This window comes from Pyxicephalus adspersus, chromosome 3, assembly GCF_032062135.1.
Source record: "Pyxicephalus adspersus chromosome 3, UCB_Pads_2.0, whole genome shotgun sequence".
NCBI lineage: Eukaryota > Metazoa > Chordata > Amphibia > Anura > Pyxicephalidae > Pyxicephalus > Pyxicephalus adspersus.
Genome location: NC_092860.1, coordinates 69002025 through 69025968, shown reverse-complemented (window position 1 = coordinate 69025968; position 23944 = coordinate 69002025). Strand labels below are relative to the sequence as shown.

General features: G+C 38.7%; 1 protein-coding gene across 2 annotated transcripts in view; it reads right to left on the bottom strand.

The window, feature by feature from the left end:
* The window catches only part of HMG20B (high mobility group 20B), an 87068-nt gene that overhangs the window by 51254 nt on the left and 11870 nt on the right, over nt 1–23944 (bottom strand). The window contains exons 2-5 of one of the 2 annotated variants that reach the window (XM_072405067.1): nt 21999–22059; nt 7516–7609; nt 3591–3794; nt 2659–2779 (exon numbers count right to left, since the gene is read on the bottom strand). In XM_072405067.1, coding sequence (XP_072261168.1) covers nt 2659–2779; nt 3591–3794; nt 7516–7609; nt 21999–22033 — 454 coding nt within the window. In that variant the 5' untranslated portion in view covers nt 22034–22059. The remainder of the gene's footprint in view (nt 1–2658; nt 2780–3590; nt 3795–7515; nt 7610–21998; nt 22060–23944) is intronic. The other variant, XM_072405068.1, reaches the window with a different exon arrangement.

The following is a 23944-nucleotide window of genomic DNA, read 5'->3' as shown; positions in this document are numbered from 1 at the left end:
AATAGCGAATGGATTTGACAGCCTAATAAAGTGGAAATTTGTTTTAGAGAATGGACAAGGGATTCTTGAAGATTGATATTCAATGCTTCTAATTTATGAAAATGAATCTTATAATTAGTTTGGATACTATATTGGGCAATCGTCTATAAAACACAGTAATTTTGTGTTGGGCCTAGGCACCTGTGATGCCATGAATATTAACATTAAATCTTATGGTATAAAGAATGAGCTCAATAGTCAGTAAAAATCATAATAAACATTTAAGGGGCCTTTGAAATTGTTTTTCCCAGAGAGAGAGAGAGCAATCTAAATTATGATCAGACTTAAATATTCGTTTATTTACATGAGCTAGCTTGTGTATTTCTAGTTGGTAATTACGAACAAACTATAATCTTTTCTGTGCCTGATTGGGAACCCAAAAATGTAATGGTTTATCATTTGTCAACTGCTGATTTCACTTCAGATACAATGGGCCTGATATATCAAAGCTCTCCACAACTGGAGAAGACAGACTATCATGGGTGAACCTAATTGATCCAGCAAAACTGGAATAGATCTGGTCCAGCATTGAAAACATTTACCAAATAGCACAGGGGTGTCAAACTCAGGCAAGGTCCTTTTGTTTGGCCCCCCAAAGAGCACTAAAAAAGGAATTGCATCTGGCCCGCCCGCCTGCCACTACGTATTGCAGCGAGTGATGCCGCTACTACAATTTCCAGCATTACTTGAGTCTATGGAGCAGCGGCCTGTTCTGTTCTATAGACAAAAGTAATGCCGGGAATTGTAGTTTTGGCATCACTCGTGTCTATGGGACAGCTCTCTGCCTATGCCTAGCTTTCCATTCGGCTGTATTATAGATGCAAGTAATGCCGGGAATTGTCTCGGCATCACTAACATCTTTTGAACAGTCTTCTGTTTATTAATAATAGTCACTTTCAACACCGGAGAGGTTTATCTTCAAGTGTGGAAAAAAGAAGGTAAGGCTGGAGTTCAGCTCTAATTATAACTTCTGACCCCCATAACTTTGAAGGTCAGCCATGGCAGAAAGAAGAATAATTTGAATGGTAAAGTTGCAGCTGCAGCTGAAGAATGCAGTGTGGAGCGTGGGGGCAGAGGTACTAGAGAAGACTTGAAAGACTTGAGGGGGTCAGAGAACATGGTGCAAAAAAAGGGAAGGGGATGGAAGAACCAACAAAGAATGAAGTGTGGGTGGTATGGGTACATTATGCAGGGTATGTGGTGTGGATGATTGGAAATGGTTAAATGAAGAGTTGTGACATAATGAAGTGCGTACTTGTGGCTGCCAAAAAAGTTCCAGCAAATAAATATTATATTCTAGGGAACTGGTGAAAGCTATAACAAACATTGGGGACAAGTTACCATTGAAATTTTACTCAAAAGGCTACAAATAGAGAAAAAGGCATAAGATTTTTTCTTAACCCCCCTAGCGTTTTAATTCTGTGCAAATTTCTATACAAAAAATGTTCCATTTTGTTTGCATGGAAATTTATTTTACATTGTAGGCTGTAATTCTTAGGCATAACTCACTGATATTTAAGAAATTTATTAAATTCAATAATAAACTTTAAAAAAACACAAAAAAAATAATAAACACGTAATATAAGTGTACAGTAGCATATATAATATATATAATATAATTATATATATATTATTTGAGTATTTCTTTGTATTTGGATAGAGCTATTTTGTATTGAATCCAATACAAAATTATTTGAATTTCCCGCCGCTAAGTCCCAGACGCAATGGGGCATGTACCGACGTCACCGTTAAACTACGGAAATCGAATCGACACTTCGCAGCTGGAGATGGGAGGAGCAGGACGTGTCCCCAGGACCTGTGGGGGCCAGCAGGACGCCGGGAGAAAGCGACAGAACAAGGTGTTTTTTTTTTTTTAGTTTAAAGCAATCCCGAGTGTGACTCGGGATTACTGCTTTTTGCAAGTAAAATCCACCCCGAGTCACACTTAGGAGTACCGCTAGGGGGGTTAAATAAAGTTTTTTAAAATTTGTAAGCGTCTTTCTCTATTATGGGCTTGTTCCAGATTGAATGTTAAGCAATACCTCTGTTTCCATATAAAAATGTTTTATATTTAATGAGAAGGAAAACTTCCTCAATTTTTTCATTAAATTTCAAGTTTGGCCCCTGACTCGGTCTAAGTTTTTAATTTCGGCCCTCTGTGTATTTGAGTTTGACACCCCTGAATTAGCAAATAATTTTTAGAAATGAACCCTAGGTTTGCAAAATCACCCAGGTTCACTGACCATAGTCTATCTTGTCCAGTCTTGAAGAACATTAATAAATTATCCTCAATTACGTTATTAAATTTAAAATCAGACTGGAACTGAAAATTGGCCTGCTTGTACTAGGCCTTAACAGTATATGATTGATCTGTATTGAACTATAAAGGGTTGTGTTCACTTACTTTAATGGTTAATGTTTATGATATTTTTAGCCAGAAGAATATAAAAAATATAGAATGTCTAGCACAAAAAGACTTGTTTGTACTTACACTGAAGTTAGATTAGTTCTTAATAAGGTTTATAGATTTATAAGGAGAGTTTAGGAGAAGATTGTGTGAGAAAACATTGTAGTAAATTATATATGGTACAATACTTTTACAACATTTAAAACATTTACCTTTATCTATCTTCTTTTCCTGGATCTTTTCTGAACACACCTTGTAAGCTTCAGACTGTTGGTATTCTCTTAAGTCCTTTATGTACTGCTGCTTGTCCCTCTCAGCATCATCCAGGTACCTCTGAAACAAGTCATTTTAATTATTAACAATTAAAATACCCATCAATTTGCAGTCTTAAAGAGAGTCACTCCCAGTTGAAAGAGAGAAAAAAAAGGAGTAAAAGTATCTGACAAAATTTTAATTGCTGCCACTTTGCACTGCTATGCTGTAAACTTTGATTGTAGAACAGCAGGGGGAAGAATGGGAAAACAATTGGTAGACTTGGCCATTATTAACCTCCCTGGTGTTCGAGTAGGGTGCTAATTGTCTCTTTAAATGAGAATTGAAGCAAGATTACACTTTTTTTTTTTTGTCAAAAGTGTTTTCTGCATGCTGCCAGTACCTTTTCCTAGAGTACATGGAGCTGTAAATGCATTTAAATACTTTTATTTAAACCTGTCGATATATCTCTCCAGGTAACCTAAAAAATGGTTGCCCACCAGCCTATAAAATAGGCTATGCACTACTGGATAATCCACAGAAACACCCAAGTCACAGTGTCATGGCTGGATATAGGCTGTTTAGTTTATTGGAATCTATGTGGAATAGGAGCATCCAATATGCTTGTTTTATTTGTAGTGAAAATATCAAAAAAGTGTTCTGAATGGCACTAAAAACACTTTTTAAACATGAAAATGTCTTACTACTAATCTTTTCCTATGTAAGGTAAAGTTATTTAACACATTTACTCTAGCTCATTACAGCGATGTCAATGTTAAAAAAAAAACTGTGGCTGCAGTTCCTAAACTTTTCAAAGCACAAGAAACAAGCTTTTTCAAGAAATACATGTTTTATTACAGACAAAGAAGACATTTATGATCTGCTTAAAGACCTTTTTTTCCTGCCCTGGCAAAGTACTCCATTCAGCTCCCAGCATTTTTGTGATTTCTGGAAATGGAAGATCAGGATGTTGTGACCGAATTTGTTCTCTGCGCTCATTTAAAAAGCGCACATATCCTGTCACTGGAGCTTTTGGTCCATTGGGGAGAACTTTTTTTCGTTTCTTTCCTTTTGGCCATCCCCTCTTCTTAACAGGCTATATTTTTTAAAAAAGAAAGAGATAATAAACAGTTAGAATGCTCAAACAATAATATCCTTCTAAAAGAGTTACTAATGCAGAAAATAAATACAAAATCAGTTTTTCTGGAAACCCTCTTTCTAGGAATTACCTAGTTTATAACTTGGTACATGGTAGGACATGAAAGAGAAGAGTCTTTTTTTAATTATTGGGCGAGATCTGGCTATAATTTCATAAGATCCGCGTAAGTCAAACGATAAATAAAACGATTACCATGCTAATTTTTTGGAAAATAGAGGACTGTATTGCCAGATCGAGATATAAGGCCAGGGACAGAAAAAAAAAAAGACAAAATCATTGTAGTGGGAATGCACATTTCAATCAACTATCCTTGAAAGGTGAGGCTCATATTTGCTGGACGCACAACCTGGCACCTTTTAGTACCCACCTGGTTGTTTTTGAGTGGTTACTGATGAGCTGGGTCACAATCCAGGGGCCACCACCCACCTATGATTGCTTGCCACCCAGCTTTAAAAAATTTCTGGGTTGCGCACTGGTTACTAGATACAGGAGTGGGGTGAGGCTGCTGGTATGGACTAAAAGGTGACAGACCTAATAATATTTACACAGATCTAAAGCTATGTACACAAGTGAAATAAAAGTTGTAAAACAAATGATTAATGATTGCTTTGAACGATTGTATAGTGCACAATTCGGTACATGCTTTAACAATACTATCAAAAATAACTGACTGATAATGTACAGACACTAGATGCGTGACGTTAAGAAAATGAGGGCTCCGAGTGAGACAAAAAGAACGTGCTCACGGACAATCGTGTGTTATTTTCTAAACAAATGATTGTCCTAAACACTGTTCATTAACTTCTTCTTGCAATATGCCTTTCCATGTGATCTTACGTAAAAATAAAGCAGATATTGCTATGGTGTATGTACTAAACGAAGAACAAGATGAACGAGATGTGAAAGGACAAGTTGTGAAGAAACGCAGAATGTAGTGTTAAGATTGGTTGATGGACCGAGACACCATTTCCCATGAGAATCTTCTATGTGAACTGTGCTTGACATCCCCAGAGAACTATAAAAATTATCGGCGAACGTTGGATCTGTGCTTTTAAAAACCACAGCTGTAGGACCATTACTCCAGAAACAAGATACTTGCATGACAAAGTCTATACCAGCTGAACAGAGGTTGATCGCCAAGTTAGGATACCTTAATAAAAATATGAATAAACCCCTTTCATCAATTCATAGGTACCACATGCCAGAATACACATATTAGAAAAGAGCCAAATCCCTGTATGGAACAAAAGAAATTCCAAAAGACACGAAGCAGGATTTTTCAGGTACTTATAACAATTGAGTTCTGTAAAAACAGATTTTTTTGTAATTTTCAAATTATTGAAATTATAACCACAAACAAAACATATTGTAAAATCAGGTTTAAAAAGGGGCTTCTAGGGCCACAGGACAAAATACTACTACAACCAGAAATGTTTCCAGCCATCCTCCAGACAACATTTAACACATCCCAATCATCTATTTAACTGCTATCACAAAAAGTAAGTTTGGCTTTTCTGTTGAAGTACTCTATATCACCTTTTATGTATTTTGATTTTTGTATTCAAGTTTTTGATGTTGTAAATTTTTTACTCCTTTTTGGAAAAAAGATCCTTAAAAATGGGTTTATGAAATTTCTTTACAAACATACAATGAATTGTCTTTGTGATTTACGAGCAACCTGAACTTGGTATATATGTGCAGGCTATACAAGGATGGCCGATTGCTTATTACTTATTTCAAATACCCTTTTGGGTGCATAAATGGATTTGTTCTTCCCTCGGCCCAGAGTGATGTTAGCTACTAATATCATTATGTGTAATTGCAATTTGTATGTTTGTTTCTCTTTTGGCCATTTTATATGTGTTTTCTGACAATATATATATAGAATATTCTTTTTTAGATGTACACCACCAATATCATCATACTACCTAACTTTTCGATGCAACACTCCTGAGGAAGCAGACGAGTTTGAAATGCATTCAGTGATTCCTACTTACCCGTTTCTAGGCTTGTTAGAAAAATGTAAAATGTTTCTGGTGGTAGTAAAATTTTGTCAAGTAGCCCTAGGGGCCTCTCTTAAACCTGATTTTACAATATGTTTTGTATGAATCTGTGTTTTTAGAAAATTCCAAAATTCAGAAGGTTCCATTGTTGTAAATACCTCAAAAATCCAGCTTTGTGTCCGGAATTTCTTTTGCACCATACAGGGATTTGGCTCTTTTCTAATACGGTAAGATACCTTGCCAATGGAAAATTTCTACAAGACATTAAAGAGGAACTTGACTCTAAACACAAAAAACAAAAGAAAAACACACTTACCTTCAATCCAGCAGGGCAATCCGATCACTCCTGGGGTGTCCGGCATCTGGTCCGCGCCATCCTCCGGGCGCCGCCATCTTCGTCTTCTCTTCCGGGTTCTTCATCCTACATCACCCGACCCAGGCGCAAGTTTGGGTAAAGTAGGATGAAAAAGAAAATTTGGCAGATCTCACTGCGAATGCGTGAGATCGGTAAATTTTTCTCTTTGTGCAAAAAGTCCCAAGGGGGAATATGTTGAATAAATGTGTTATTTCATAACTCTGGCTCCCTTTTATTTTGGTCAAAGCCAGGACCTTCTCAGCACCTCCTCGTATGTATGCAAAATCCTCCTAATACACATGAATCCTGAACGCCACTCATAAGTTTTTTGTCAAAATTATTAGATACCTGTTGAAATCTTTAATCAGAAAATACCTTCCACATTCCTACAATTTAAACATTTTTTTTTTTTTTTTTTTTGGGACGTTATAAGAAAGCCTCTGAAGGTGCATGTACACAAGGTATGTATTGTGATGTGCAATAGGTCAGTTTGAACTGAACTATATTTTTTATATTCTGTATTGTTGTATCATTGTGCAAAAAAAAAAAAAAAAAAAATTAGAATTCCCCCGTTGAAATGTATTTTATCTTTGCAGGAGATAAAATCCCCAAAAAATTCAGAAGCCCTTTAAACATAAAAGAGGAAAGTATCTCATTGAACAGGCACTGGGGAACAATATAGTGGGAAATAGGTAAATGGCACTAAATAAATGGTTTCATGTTCTGTAAGTTTTTTTTGTTTTTTGTTTTTTTTTTTTACCTGCTTGGGCATTAAAAAACTTATTTTGATAAATTGAATAAGTACATTTGACTTGAAGAATAGGATAATTTTACTTCTGTTTTTTTCCTACTAAGTAGCAGATTCTACAGCTCTTCACAGTCTATATACAGAAAAACATATTCACAAAATAGTTTTGTTCATTCTGGTTATGTACCTAACCAGAAGGGAAACAACAGGGGGTAAAATGTTAAGAGAAACACTGCAGAATTTGCATACTCACTCATACCCTAAAGCAATGGGTATCAATCCTATCAGAAGTGGAGAAAGGTGCCAATAGACTTATTAAAGCTCTTCAAGACGGATGACGATCACAGGTAAACCTGGGTGATTAAGCTGGAATTATTTTCTAAAAATAATTTACTATTTGTTGGTAAACATTTTAAATCCTGGACCAGATCCATTCCAGGTTTGCAGAATCACCAGGTTCTCCCATGATAGTCTATTGTCTCCAGTCCTTGAGAGTTTTTGATAAATCAGGCCCAATGTTTCTACGATCCAACAAAAGCTGTTATACTTTACCTCTTCTTCAACCACTGAGTTTTTCTCACTACTTGTTCTGGGCACTTCAGTTTTCTCTTGTTTAACAGTGACCAAAAAACTGCCAACAGGATGCCTAGGATAAAAAAAAGGAGATTATATGTATGTGTGTATATATGTATATGTGTGTGAGTGTGTGTATGTGTATACATGTGGGTGTTGAAGCAGCGTAATGCTAAAAAAATTTAAATCAGTTTTTTTTCTTTCCTTGTTTCTCATTAACCCACACTCTGTACCCCACAATCACAAGGAGAAAACAGAATTTTACACAATTTTGTAAAAAATGGGCTGCCTATGGTCTACAGAGAGCCTTGAAATCCCACTGATGACGTCTTTTTTTTAAAAAACACTAATTTTGCATTCAAATTCCCCAACTGCTATGCTTGTTGTTCCTCGTGGCCCTGGTATTCCTGTGCCAACACCATCAAATTCCTTAGAGCAATGGTCCGCAAACTTTTTTTGTGCCATGGACTTAATCCAGAGTTGTTGTCTAAAACATACTTTTAAGGTCACTGTCATTTGCAATCTCCAGCAATTGCAGTAGCAGTTCCCCTTTGTTCACAAATGGGCCGTGGATCCATTCTTTGGAAGTTCAGGTTGGGATGTACCACTCAAACTCTTTTAAAAGCAGAGACCAGTTATTGTGCACAAGCTTAGAGAATTTTAAATCAGGCTCAGTTTCTTCCAAAGCACCTGCTAATGTTTGAATCATGTCAAATATCCTTCTGTTCGGCCTCTCCACAATTCTAGTTTGACTATAAATGCAGCCGCTTTACCTGCCAACTTGAAGACAGTTGTCATTTTTGCCTGAAGTGACAAATTGAGTTCATTAAGCATATTGATAATGTTGCACAAGCGGGTTTTGTGATCCGTTCTGCGTCACTGAAATGTGCTCCTAGCTGTGGCTTTTTTTCTGGAAGAAATCTCTGCATCAGCTCCCGTAACGCAAAAACTTTGGCCAATGATTTCCCTTTGGATTGCTATCTTACGTCTGTGTGTAAAAGAAGGCATTTGTGTTGTGCGTCCATCTCCTCACAAAACTGCTCAGACAGGAGTTTGGGGCATTTCCTTTGAAGTAGGTAATAACCTTAATAACACTGTTCAATACGCTGTTAAGTTCAGGTTGCATTTTTCAGCTAGCAAGTATTTTCCTGTGAATGACAGTGTAGACTCACATTCAGGTTTAACCTCCCTAACTCAAACAATTAAACCAGAAATCAGTTTTCCTGATTAGTAATCGTTCAAAATTTGAATAGTTCTGCTCCTGTAATGTTGCTTGGCAGCAACAGTGCACATAACATGTCCTCATGCACATCCTCCTGATATATATAAATATATATATTGCACAAAAACAAGTAGTTTTGCCATGTTGTCAATATCAGTAGACACATCTACCTGAATTGCGTACCAGTGACTTGTTAATCCTCTTCAGCAACTGCGTCTCCATGTCCTCTGTTATATCCTCAATTTGCCTAGCGGCAGTGTATAGCCAGAAGAGGAATCTGTTTACCTGCAGCCTCTCCTAGAAGTTTGAACAAATGTCCTTAGTGGCAGGCAGGATCAATTTCTCACCGATAGTAAAAGGTTTCTTGGTCTTAGCAATGCGGTTAGCCACTAGGTATGATGCTCTCAGCGCACTCGCATTTATTGATGTAGTAGCCATCAGTAGTTGGTTCTGTCCTTGTTGTTCACGTTTTCTTCTTTCAAAAAACTCCAATGGTTTGTCTTTTAATCCAGGTTGCTTGACCTCATGTAATACAAATGTGACATGGCTGGACCATGAGTGATTGTGTGTATAAAGAGTGATTAATGGACATTTCAAACAATCCTAAAATGTAATACAAAATGTTACAGCAGGCTGATGCAAGCTTGTTGCAAGCTAAGTAAAACTTGTTAATCTCATTCTTATGGTGACTTCATCTAGCAAGGTTGTCACCGACAGTTGGGTTCTGTCAGAAATACCAAGGAAGAGTCAGAAGGGAGGGGTGAGGTGCTACAGGGTAGAGATGTGTGATTTAAAGGGTGGTTTAAAAGGTCACATGTCTATAGCTACAACATGTACACTAAAGCTACGTACACACGGCAGATTTTTATCGCCCGATAATCGGCATCGGCCAATTATCGGGCGAAAATCTGCCGTGTGTACAGTCGGTGTCGTCCATCGTCCGGACGACCGACCTGCCGGATCCACGGACGATGGACGACAGCCGATCGTAATGAAAGGGAAGGGGGAGAGCACGCAGCAGGGTGCCGCTCCGTCGCTCTCCCCCTCCCCTCTCCATAGAGCATGAACGGTGCTGTATGTACAGCATCGTTCATGCATCTTGCAGCCCCTTGTCGTTGGAAAGGATCGTGAAAGATCCTTTCCAACGACAAAAATTGCAAGTGTGTACGCAGCTTTAGCCAATTTTACATGTATAAAATAGATATTAGTAATTCTAAAGATTAATATTAAATGTTTGATGTGTTTAATAAAGGCTGACGCCCTTGATAAGACAGGTGACAAGATTGTGGCGCAGTTATATTGGATAGCTGCAAAAGAACCTCAGGGGGCACAAAGTGTCTAATCATTCCCCTGGATATTGGCTGATAACAATCTGACCATTTGTCAGGAGCCGTCCAGAGTAGTTTCTCCCCGCATGCAATTTTGTCTGCATAAAAGGGAGAGGGTAAATGGAGGTCAAATTAGACCACACTTGGTAACAGACAGCTTGACCAGGAATCCTGCTCCGATGATCCCTCTGGTTATCCCGACTGATAAAGCGGTCTCTATCAGACCCAAGTGTTACTGGATGATGCACCTGGTGATGTAGATGTGTATGTTACTTGTGTCCTATTTGTATGTTTGATGGTTAGTCTGTATCTGGTTATGGTATTGTTGAATTAAATACAAGGTGTTGGCCCAAAGGGGCATGGAGTGAAACTGCAACTGTAAGATATTGTATTGATTCATGTCACCTTATTTGTATGGTTGATGATTATCTTGTATCTTGTATAATACAGGAAGAGGGCCCATAGGGGCATTGTGTGAAACAGCAACAGTGAATATTGCTCTTATGTATTTTTCATAGTGGTTTTATTCTGCATAATAATCATATGGGAACATTGTGTGTAATATATGTGATGTGTGCTGCAATAAATTTTCTTGTTAGCTTAGCTTTTGCTGTCTCTCTCTGCAAATGCATGTAACACAGATCACGGGATAGGTATCTGGTGCAGATAAACCAGATACAGTGTTGTCAGTCGCCAACACCTGGCAATACACCTCAATGTGCCAAAGCAGTTTTGAAAGCTTCATAGCCTCATTTGCTAGCCTGTCATCATATATTATGCAGAGCAGGCATGGTGTGTGAAAATCACCTGTAGTGATAAACCCATATTTTAAGTAGGACTCCTGATATTGTCTTTTAAATGCAGCTTTCTTTTTCATAGAAGTCGTAGGCTCTTCTTTTCCTGTCTCCTCATTGGGCATTTTGCCCTTTCCAAAGAAGCTCTCTAAAGATGTTTGTTTGTTACTCATTTTTGCTGGCTTGTGGGCTTAATTGTTGTACATCACGTAACATGACCGAGACAAGCGTAATTTTTAAATAAAGTTTTTTAGACTCTGATAATAAAAAAAAATACTTTTTCAGGGCCCCCTCCAGTCTATTTGCAAAGTTTTTATGTCCCTTTTAGTTGAAAAAGTTAATTGAGAAGGAGGGGGGAGTACATGCTGTCAAGGTATTATTGCAGCAGGAGAGAGACAAAGCCCCTTGCAGCAGCACAGACATCTGAAGAAGCCACTAAAAAGTGGTGCCTGTGCAGGGGATTGCCCCTTCTGATGAAATAGCCTGGCTGTTGGTGTCCAGGCTGCTGCTAGGGGAGGTTCGCCCGATTTCTTTAGATGCTGTGCGGCCCAGGAGCAAATGACTCATGGATCAGTAGTAGTCAGTGGCCCGGCAGTTAGGGACCACTGCCTTAGAGGATGTCTTGATTCGTGATGACACTAATCACAAAGACAGCTATTCTGGTGAAGAGTTAAATGCTGATACCAACAAGCCTTAACTTTTCACACAGCCTGAACTAACTGATCTTGTCAGGGATTGAAATCTTTCTTAGGAGTCTGCTGAGTGGTTAGGCTCAAGGCTGAAAGAAAAAACATTTTTGACACCAGGTTCATAATTTTTATGGTAGAGGAACAGAGTGGAAGATTTTTGTTCCATATTTTTCTCAAGATGGTGAACTGGTGCACTAGATGAATGAACCCGGGGTGATCAATTTGTAAGGAAGGAATAAAGATTGTTCATTGACTCCTTAAAACAAAGCCTAATGATAGTGTAATTCTTCACAATGACAAAAAGTTTGTCTCTATTCCCACTGGTCATTAAGTACACTTAAAAGGGTACAAAAACTTTAGCTTGGTTCTGTCAATGTTAAAATACATAGACCATGGGTGTACTATACACAGAGATTTAAAAGCCCTATGCATGCTTTTGAGACAGCAAGGAGGATACACCAAATATCCCTGTTTCCTATGTGTGTGGGACATTCAAGACAAAGCCATCACTGGGCACATCTCATGAACCCAAAGAAGGTATTTCTGCCTTAACCCCACATCAAACATGGGATCATGGAGCAGTTTGTAAAGGCTCTATCAAGAGAAGGAGAAAGTTTCAAAAATCAGAAAAACACGTTAACAGCATTTTCAAAGGCAAAAGCTGAAAGAGGGAGTATTCAGTAAGCAAGGAGCACGGTGAGCAGTTCCATCAGGATTGTTAACATAAGTGCTTACCATTGCTGAGGATACAATGAGAAAAAAATAAAAAATAAAAAGGAGAAAACTTTCAAGAAAAGTTTTGAAGGACTGCAAAAACAACATTTTGCATGGGTAGAAACACTTTTCTACCACACTTTCAAAAAATCTGAATTCTATTTTTACAAATTTACGGGATTATTTGGATGTTTGTTCTGAACAGACTATTTACATCATTTGAAAGAAATAAATATTGTAAATGCAGACAATCAATTCTTACTAGTGATCAGAGCATTTTCTTCTAGATTTTTTCCTAGCATTTTGTGTGAAAACCTTACACTAATTTACTTGAAATACTACATTTTACAATTTGTTTTGTCAATTTTGCAGGCCAGTGTTACATCTGCGTCTTTTTGGGTGTGATTCCACACATATTCCCCACCAGAATTGGTGATTTTCTGCCATTCTTCTTTGCGAATCCTTTCAAGCTCAGTCAGGCTGGATTGTGACCATCAATAGACAGATTTTAGACAGATTTGATAGACATCAATAGACAGATTTTCAAATCTCTCCAGAGATGTTTGATAAGGTTCAAGTCAGAGTACTGGCTGGGCTACTCTAGGACATTTACAGAGTTGACCCTAAGCCACTCCCGTGATGTCTTTGATGTGCTTTGGGTCATTGTCATGTAGGAGAGTGAACCTTCAGCCCAGTCTGAGGTCCTAAGGACTGGAACAGGTTTTCAGTGACGAAATCTTTGTAGTGTTTTTCCATTTCCCTCAAGCCTGACCAGTCTCCCAGACCTTGCTGCTAAAAAACAAACCCACAGCCACCACCATGCTTTACTCTTGGGATAGTATTGGGCAAGTGATGTTCGGTGTCTGGTTTCCTCCAGACATACATTGCCAAACAGTTTAATCTTGGTTTCATCAGGTCAGTGTAGTGCTGCAGGTATAGTTATCCTTCCGGAAATTAGTTCACATCTCTACAAAAGTTATCATCGGGTTCTGTCACCTCTCTAAGACCTTTCTCTCTTGATTGCTCAGTTTAGCCAGGTGACAAGCTCTAAGAAGGGTTCTGGTTGTGCCAAATTTTTTCTATTTGAGAATTATGGAAACCACTGTGCTCTAGGAAAACCTTCAGTGCAGTTTTTTTTTCAACTTCCACAGAACTGTGCAGTCATTTCCTGGTATGCACTGTCAACTATGAGGCCTTCTATAAAAAGTTATGTACCTTTCTAAATCATGGCCAATAAATTTAATTAATCACAGATGGTCTCTAATCATGATAAAGAAACATCTTAGCAGCCATCAAGAGAAATTAGAGGCACCTGAGATAAATTTCGAGTGACATTGCAAAAAGTCTGAACAGTGTACTTTGATTAAAAAGTGAAATATCACATTTACATTAATACATTTATTAAATTGTCTAAAATTCTTATGATGGCTTTTATTTCTATTTCCTTACACGCTGTTAGGAGTTCAGTTAGTGAGGTAATTCATTCTGTGAAAACACAAGTGTCAATTACAGTCCTTATTTAAGGAAGGAAGGCAGCAAATATTGTACTTGCTGGTTATAGAACATTTCCCTCTAAAATGAGTCGTTGTTCAGAACAACAGTGTACTTTGATTAAAAAGTTGATTGGAGAGGGTAGAACATATAAAGAAGTGCAGAAAATGATAGGCTGTTCAGCTAAAATGATCTCAAAATGAAAAATAAAACACAATCAAAACCTGAAAGATATGGAAAAAAAAAAATCAAAAACTACCATTCGAATGGATAGAGGAATAGCCAAAATGGCAAAGACTCAGCCAATACCCAGCTCTAAGAAAATAAAAGAAGGTCTAAAAGTTACTTGTGAGTACTGTTACAAATAGAAGATGCCCATGTAAAACCAAGCTATTGGCAAGAAGCCAGTTAAAAAAGTGAGCTCTGTGCCACCCGAGAGAGAAGATGCCCTATACCACTGCAAGCACAGAGCAGCACCGTCCATCCAGCTACACATAGTTCCCCACAGTCATCTAGAAGTGATAGGCATCCACTCCCAGCCTCAGAAGAAGCAGGCTTCCAAGCAGGAGAGAATAGCAGGAGAATATCTTTTCCCAAGATATTGGATAACATGGATGGCTTGATGTCACAGATACAGGCCCTTTTTTACAAACTCCCGGAATCAATTGTTGACCTCACATCTCTGGTCAGGGCATTACTACAAGAACTTGCAGCCGAGATTACGATCAAAAGGTTGGCGTTCAATCGCATCTATAGAGCCCTCACCAAACACCAACCACATGATATCGTGATTGCCTTCAACTACTATCAAACCAAAGAACGCCTGATGCGTGCATCACGTGAGAAAGATCCCCTCAGCTTCCAAGGCCACAACTACCGAATCTTTGTGGATCTGGCTTCTTCTACTATTCAAAAGCGATGGCCACTGAAACCCTGGTTGTAGGTACTGCAACAGCAACACATCAAGTACAGATGGGGGTTGTCATTTCTGGACAAGGAAATCACCTATATCATTGCTACAACTCAGGAGGCAGAGAAAGGATTCCATTATCTGGGCTTTACCTTGCTTAACCTACCTCGGTTCCATACAGCTGCTCACTGTTCACCAGCTCAACGGAATACCATGCTACCACCACAAGATCATTCCCGCTCCTAATCGTGCAACCCAATCGTAAAGGATCACTGAACCTGGACTTGCCCATGCCTCGGTTCCTAGCCACCGTGCTGCCCATTCTATGTCCCCATTAGCTTGGCCTTTCTTGAGTGGCGGTCACTTCGCACTCATTAAACGCCTCTAGGCTACTCTTTTAGGAAGGATGGATTATTTTGTTCCATCAGAATGATGATTGTTCGGTGTTATCCAAGGTTTAATTGCACATATTCTTAATGTGTGTGTCCCTCCTTGGGTTCTTGTGTATACCCAACCCTTAGTCCCATCCCGTATACCCCCCTTCCAACCATCACCCCCTTCCCAGAAGACCACGACCTTCATTGACTGCCAGTGAGCTACATCCTTACTACAGGGTTTACTGTGTTACTATATAATGCAGCTTATAATATTGAGTTTGAATGTGCAGGGGCTGAACTCCCCTGCTAAAAGAGTCAAGGCGTTTGGAGCCTTCACTCACAACGAGCGGATAATATTTGTCTTCAGGAAACACATTTTTCAGCCTCCTCGCATGCAAAATTTTTCAGTAATCAGTGTTCAGTATTTATATGACCAACAGCCCCACTAAACAAAGGGTATTATGATTTGTTTCAAGCAAACTCTCCCATTCACATGTGAAAGGGAAATTAAAGACCTGGAGGGTTGCTATCTGATTTTGGTGAGACAACTCACCGGAAAAGGATGGCCAGCCCTGGGTTTGGGCACCCCAACATGTTTGCAAAGTTATGTGAAGATGTGCAGGTGGCAGACCCAGTGGTGCCAACTCTAGATGTTACTGCTACCCCTAACAGGTGGGAGAGCAGCACATCTAGTAGTGGTGGGGAGGGACATGCAGGAAGGAAAAGACAATTGGCTGTCATAGGGGATTCCATCATCAGGAGGACTAATCGAATAGTTTGTCGCCCGGATCCCTTCAACCGAATGGTTTGCTGTCTCCCTGGTGCCTGGATTCGGCATGTGGTGGACCGAGTGGACAAACTACTGGGAGGGGCTGGACAGGACCCAGCTGTCTTGGTCCATGTTGGAACCAATGACAATATAAATGTGAGATGGAGGATCCTTAAAAAACAGCTTAGGGAACTTGGTTTCAAGTTGAATACAAGGACCTTCAAGGCTATATTCTCTGGCATATTGCCTGTGCCATGCACAACACAGGAAAGGCAGAACGAGCTTAGGCAGCTAAACATGGCATGGCTTAAGTCCTGGTGTAGAAGGGAAGGGTTCATAGAGCACTAAGCTGACTTTTCATTGGGGTACAACCTGTATGCCAGAGTTGGTTTGCACCTAAATGAAAGTGGGTCTGCTGTGCTAGGGGAAAGATTTGGAGGAATGGTGGCGAGATATTTAAACTAGGACAGAGGGGGTGGGACAGTCAAATAGGGTGGCAGAAACGTTAGTCAGGGGTCAGACACTAGTGGAGGGTGGGATTGGGGATAGTTGGGGGGAGGATTATTGATAATTGTAAGGAGCTTCCCATGTCACAAACAAACTTTGGATTGTGCAGTACTAGTTGTACTGAAAAACAAAATGATTTGGCAAACAAGGATGGTAAATGCAGCAATGGTTTAAAGAGCCTGTTCACCAATGCTAGAAGGCTAGCAAACAAGATAGGGGAGTTGGAAGCCTTAATGAGTGAAGAGAATTATGACTTAGTTGGCATTGCTGAATCCTGGCTTTGTTCTTCACATGACTGGGCTGTCAATATTCCTGGGTATACTTTCTTTTGTAAAGACAGAGTCAAACGGGTAGTGGTGTCTGTCTGTATGTGAGAAGTGATCTGAAAGTGAATGTGAAAAAAGAAATTGCAGAGGGAACAAGTGATGAGGTTGAGGCATTAAGGGTGGAGTTAAATAACACACAATTAATGATTGGAGTCTGCTATAGGCCCCCCTGTGCTAAGGAAGAAATAGAAAATCAACTACTAGCACAGACAGAAAAGAAATGATACTCTGTTGGACTATAACAAATGTGCAAATAAAAGAGAATCTGGGTAGCAGTGACCAAAATATGATTTTTATTTAATGTAAGCTGTAAACAGGAAGCAAAAACATTTAATTTTAAGACAGCAAATTTTCCTTTATTAAGGGCGGCTCTCTGTGACTTGGACTGGGAGACAATATTGTCCTCAAAGAACACAGAACAGAAATGGGAATGTTTCAAGTCTGTTCTACAAAAGCAAGCTGAAAAACATATTCCAATGGGTAATAAGTTTAAGAGGCTAAAATTAAAACCTATGTGGCTTACAGCTGATGTTAAAAATGCCATAAGGAACAAGAAAAGGGCATTTAAAAAATATAAAAATGAAGGATCACCTTCATCATTTGAAACCTATAAAAAAAATAACAAAAAATGTAAAAAGTAGATAAAATGTGCAAATTGTACAATTGAAAGACTGATCGCAAAGGAAAGTAAGGGAAACCCCCCAAATTTTTTCAAAAATATTAAAATATTAATCTGAACAAAAAGTTCAGATCTGAGCATGAAGGCCCCTTAAAGGATGTTGATAGGTTTATAACTGGGGATAAAGACAAGGCAGATTTACTAAACACTTTTTTTAGCTCTGTGTACATGAAGGAAAATGGCAGAGCTCAAGTGCAAATTCATAATAGCAATGTCACTGCCTTAAATGAGTCACAATGGCTCAGAATTGATATGATTGAGAAACACCTAGGAAAAATTAAGGTTGACAAAGCACCAGGACCTGATGGATTACATCCACGTGTCCTCAAAGAGCTGAGCTCAGTTATTTCAAAGCCATTAATTCTAATTTTTAGAAACTCTTTAGTCACTGGCAAGGTACCGATGGATTGGCGTAGGGCCAATGTGGTTGCTATCTTCAAAAAGGGAGCAAAGTCATTATCAGGTAACTACAGAGCCGTTTTTTTAACGTCCATAGTTAGAAAGGTCTTAGGGAGTTTGATAAAGAGCCTCATAGAGATGTTTCTGCTAGAAAATAATATTATAAGTGATAGTCAGCATGGATTCAAGAAAGTCAGAAGTTGTCAAATAATTTACTCTCTTTTTATGAGGAAGTAAGTAAACAGGTAGACAGTGGAATAGCAGTTGATATAGTGTACTTGGACTTTGCTAAAGCATTTGACACTGTACCCCACAAACGGTTAATATGAAAGTTAGGGTCGATAGGTTTAGAAAAGTCAATCCGTAAATGGGTAGAGAACTGGCTTAAAGATCGCATACAAAGAGTTGTAATTAATGATTCATACTCTGGATGGACTAAGGTTATTAGTGGTGTACCCCTGGGTTCAGTGTTGGGACCTTTACTGTTTAACATCTTCATAAATGATATAGAGTTTGGGATTAAAAGTACCATTTCGTGTTTGCAGATGACACCAAACTATGTAATGGAATTACGTCCATACAGGATGTCTATAATCTACAAGCAGACTTGGATGTACTGTTTGATTGGGCAGCCAAGTGGCAAATTACATTTAATATAGATAAATGTAAAATTATGCACTTGGGAGCTAACAACATGCATGCTTCATACTGTCTAGAGGTAATACATTTGGGGGAGTCAGAAATGGAAAAGGATCTGGGGATTCTGGTAGATCATAGACTTAATAACAGCATGCAATGCCAAGCTGTATTATCGAAAGCTAGCAAAGTACTTTCTTGTATTAAAAGAGGAATAGACTGCAGAGATGGAGACATAATCCTGCCCCTGTACAAAGCATTGGTCAGACCACATCTGGAATATGCAGTCCAGTTTTGGGCACCCGTTCACAAAAAGGACGTGGTGGAATTGGGGAGAGTGCAGAGAAGGGCAACTAAATTAATAAAAGGAATGGAGGACCTCAGCTATGAGGAGAGATTAGCTGAACTGAATCTATTCTCCATTGAGAAGAGACATTTAAGGGGGGATATGATCACCCCGTATAAATATATAAACGGTCCATATAGAGAACTCTCTTCCCCATTATTCAATTTGAGATCATTACAAAGAACAAGAGGGCACTCTTTGCGTCTGGAGGAAAAGAGGTTTAAGCTCCGGATAAGGAAGGGATTCTTCACTGTAAGGTCTGTGAAAATGTGGAATAGGCTCCCTCAGGAAGTAGTTTCAGCAACTACTATTTATTGCATTAATAAAAAGCTGGATGTTTTTCTAGAAGCACAGAATATAACTGGGTATTACGGCTTTAAAGTAAAAATATCAGTGACTGTTGATCCAGGGAACATCCTCATGGAATCGGGAAGGAATTTTTTTCCCGTTGAAGCAAATTTGTACTAGGGTTTTTTTGCCTTCCTCTGGACCAACTATGTCTTATAGGGTTTTATATCTGGGATATGTTTATTTCCCTAGTGGTTGAACTTGATGGACTTGTGCCTTTTTTCAACCTAACCTACTATGTAACTATGTAATTCTGTGATGTATATGTAGCAATAGTCTCCTAATATGCTTCTAACAGCAAGCAGCTCCCATATTGACTGAACTGCAAACAAAAAATGCCCAGAAAAAATGCCCAGTCAACCATATTCCCAGGTACTTCTATCTGCCCATGGCCCCTTTTTGAAACTGTTACAACGGCATAACCTTGTTGATAGCTGGCAGAAGTACATACTTTGGAAAACACACACACACACACACACACACAATTACACACACTTTTCCCATCCACAGAACATGTGGACCAGGATAGATGTCCTCATTTCTTCTCTTCTACGTCCACAAGTGTTGGATTGCAAAATCTCTTTGATTTCCTGGTCGAATCATAATGCTATGGTACTCTCCTTTTCCTCTCTATACTATAGACCTAGGTGAATGGATAGTCTTTAAAGGACTCTTTTTTGGGGGATCTGGAGGTGACCGCCCTCTTGCAGCAACACATACAAGAATATTTCACAATGCTGAGGTGGGGGGCGAGCTCTCTCTGGAATGCCAATAAGATGGTCATCAGTGGTAAAGTGATTAAAATAGCATCTTGCAGGAAAAAGCAAAATGCTTGAGAAAAGAATGGCAAAGGTAGCTGAATTAGAGATGCAGTGTAGATCCCTGGTTAACCAGGTTAAAAACAGTATCCCTCAAAAAACAGCTGGAGAATACACGCTTGGAATTTGAGCGTCTCAACAACCAGGCTGAGCAGACACCCTACTGGAAAATAGGTTGCGTCATCAGGCCAATATACATATAACCCTCCCTACCATGCCTGAACATCTCCACACAACCTTGGAGGCTGCTATCTCCCCAGAAGAGGTGCAACGAGCTATATGTAACCTGAAGCCTAATAAACGCCTGGTACCTGGTGGTTTCTCAGCAGCAAATTACAAAAAATTTGGCCATTTGTTAGCATCATATCTAGCTAGTGTGTTCATACACCTTTTACAGGGGGACAGTTTCGGATCAGATATGCTCACCGCCAGCATATGTAGGCTCCCTAAACCCAACACTGATCATACCACCTGGGCTAACTATAGACCCATTTCTTTGTTGAACTTGGATGGTAAATTGCTGGCGGATAATATGACAAGATGACTGAACTCTGGTATTTGATCTTTAATTGGTAAAGACCAAGTAAGCTTTATGCCACAAAGACAGGCCAGAAGTAATGTCAGATACATCATGCACCCTATACAGCAATCACACAAAGTGGGGTATCTGCGATGGTACTGTTACTGTACTTGACATTAGGAAGGTCTTTAATACAGTTTCCTGGGTATAGTTACAGCAGCTTTTGCACGACTGCGGCTTTGGCCCACACTATTGCCAATGGATGTCCTCTATCCTCCTTTTTCGTGTTAGCCCCTGGAACCCCTGGCCATCTTGATTCGTGAATGTCCTGACATTTGGGACATAGAACTGGCAGGGTACCACCACAAAACATCCTTTTTTGTGGATGATGTAATTTTATTCATCACTAATCCTGTGATATTATTAACCAACTTATACAAGTTGCTAGACACCAATTCTAGGGTGTTTAGCTTAACGGTAAACGCTTGTTCAATCTATGCTTTCCATATCAATGAGAACCATGTAGTTTGACATATCTGGGAATCCAGCTAACAGCTACCTATGAGGCTATGTTTGCAACTAACTATGCTAATTTAATGCGTTTGGTCACCTCTATGTTGGAAAAGTGGAAATAGTACCAAATTTCCTGGTTCGGCAGAATACCTACTCTTAAAAAGAAGGCCTTACCCAAATGCGCTTGAAATGGACGTTTCAACAAGACAATGACTTTAAACACACCAGTAAACCAGCAACCTCTTCGTTCGAGACCACCAAGATTGAAGTTAAAGAGTGGCCAACCCAACCCCTGAATATCAAAAATGCTGTTCGAGGCAAAACCAAGAAATGCAGAAGAATTGTGGAATGTAGTCCAATCATTCTGGGATGGAATACCTGTTCACAGGTGTCAGAAGTTGGTCAACTCCATTCAATCAGCAGTGGTCAGGAACAGTGGATATACAACTAAATATTAGTTCAATGATTCAAAGGAAAGAAAACTCTTAAAACATTTTTTCAGTTTATACAGTTAATGTTTGAGTTTGTAGAAGAATGCAGACACTGCTATTTTTTTTAAAGCCAAACATTCCAGATTCTTCACTTTTTGTAAGTAAATAACACTAATGTAATACATTCATGTTTTGATTTGCAATAGAATGTGCAGTATTCCCAATGCATTTGTGTGTATGGAAATAAAATCCATTGTACTAATTTTGAGCATTATTCCCTTTTTTTTTTAAACACTATAACACAACTGTTTAAAAAAAAAATGTATATACATTTTTTACACACACACTGTACCAATATAGTTTCACTGCAGTATGACATGTGGAAGATGCCAATGTTTTTTTTTATCTTGGTATTTTGCATTTTACTGTAGAGTTCTCTCTTTTGTACATTATGCTAGTTTTCTGCTCTGTTAATAATTACTGTTTATTTTTCTATATCTTGTCTTTTTTATTTTTTTATTATTATTAGTATATTGTTTTTTCTTTGTGTTCTTTGGGAAAATAAAAATTTACATACACTGTATATTTAACTCAGCACAATATGCAAGACATTTATAAACCATTAACGCTACAGTGTGTACTCACAACAATCCTGTAACACTCTTGGTTGCTTGGGACATGGTTCATAGATATCCAAGGTAAGTTCCTGTTACAAAAAAAAATAGAATTTAACAAAGAAAACTACACCATTTCTGTAGAATGTATTTGGCTGGCTTTAAACTTTCAATTTTAAAAAGGACACAACGTAAAGCAAACTTTTGAAAAGCTTTTAGCAAGCATTGTTGAGCAGTTTTTTTAGGCTTTTTTTTTTTTTTTTTTTTTTTTTTTAACATTTCATCTTTGTTTTGGGAGGCTAAAAAACACAAAATCTTAACAGAGGACATAGGCGCTGCCAAAAAACCACAGTGTGCCGTGGGAGGAGCAGGTATTAACACTGATTACTTTCAGAAGCCAGGAAGCAAGTATATGGAGGCGCTTCGAAACATGGGTCAACAGAAAAGACGGGAATACAGTTTTCTCATTTTAAGGCATGGCTTAATAACAAGGTCACTTTTACACAGAACCGTTATCCATCCATTCAGACTTCACAGCTGAGAAGGGGCTCCGAACTACTTAATCTCCTCATACACACTGGATCGCACAGACACTATACCACAACCAAAAGTGCGCATTAACCCCCCTTTTATTAGTGAGCTGAAGACTCTTACAGTCAGTCTTACAGGATTTCTCTACTAAGGCAATCATCCAATTATCCAAAATGTAACCTGAAGGATACATTTCAATAATTTCAAGGACCTTTCTAAATATGCAAATATTCACATTATGAAACTGGCTGAAACCTGACACAGCTTCTGCTTGTCCTCAGTGATCCACCTTATGTATTTTAAACAAAACTTGCACTGTTCTATATAGTCCAAGTATAGTTACTTGCACTGTGTAGTACATTAGTACTACAGTACTGTAGCACACTAATATGGTCCTCATTAGTTGTGAAACTGCATAAATACAAAGATCATATAGCTTTCTTGCAAGAGACACTTTAGAATAGATAAGATACCTACTCTGCAAAATTAACATTTTCCTACAGTTTACCAAAGGTGCATAGGGGTAATCAGATCAAGGGATGCGAGTATTCTGCTTACTTATTTCTTAAAGGAATATGTTTAGTTCAAATAACGGCAGATTTCTTATACCTTATACCTTCAGTAACATTAGATAATACTACCCAGTGTGCAGGGTTTCCCTAGGTACATAGGCTTCAGAGGTGCAGGTCCAGGTCACTTCCTCTTGCAACCTTCTATGTGCTAAGAATTTGATACAGGAGTTCAGGGTTTCGCTCCGCAAAATAGCACACCCATCCTTTATCCCTCTTTTGGAGAATAGCGTCTGTAAAAATTATGCTTCTACCAAAACTCTACATTTTACTCTACAACCCTTCCAGTCCGGGTACAATCCCTAAACGAATTAAAAAAAAAAAAAACTTCAGCAGGATTTTCTAAATTTAATTTGGGCCAACAGAAGGCACAAGTTAGCTAAGACGACTGTGTACTCCTAGAGAGCTGTGCAGCCTGCATGCCCCATATTTAGAAAACTACTACTACACTGTCCATTTGAGGTGTCTGCCAGCCTGGTTAGCTCTATACTCCTCTAGTGTGTGAAAAGATATTGAGGAGCGGTGGATATTCCTGACTGTCCTGCTATGGAGTTCTTCCTTTTTTCTTGCCAACCATTTGCTCTCTCCTATGGCAATTCTTAAACAAATTTGGAAATTCAGTAAAATTAAATGTGCACTCACTTCTCTAGCCTCCCTAATGACAATTATCCTTAACCAGCAGATCCCAGATAGTCTTCCCCCTCCTGCCCTCCATAAAAGACATATAAACCCATTCAAAGTGTCCGTTTGAAGGAATATCCTCCTGCATTATTGAATGCTAGGTTGGAAAATTTTGAGAGAACATGGGAGGATTGAGATACTTATTTTTTTACATAGGTCAATTTAACGCCCATAGTCTAGGCCTTTTTTTTTTTTT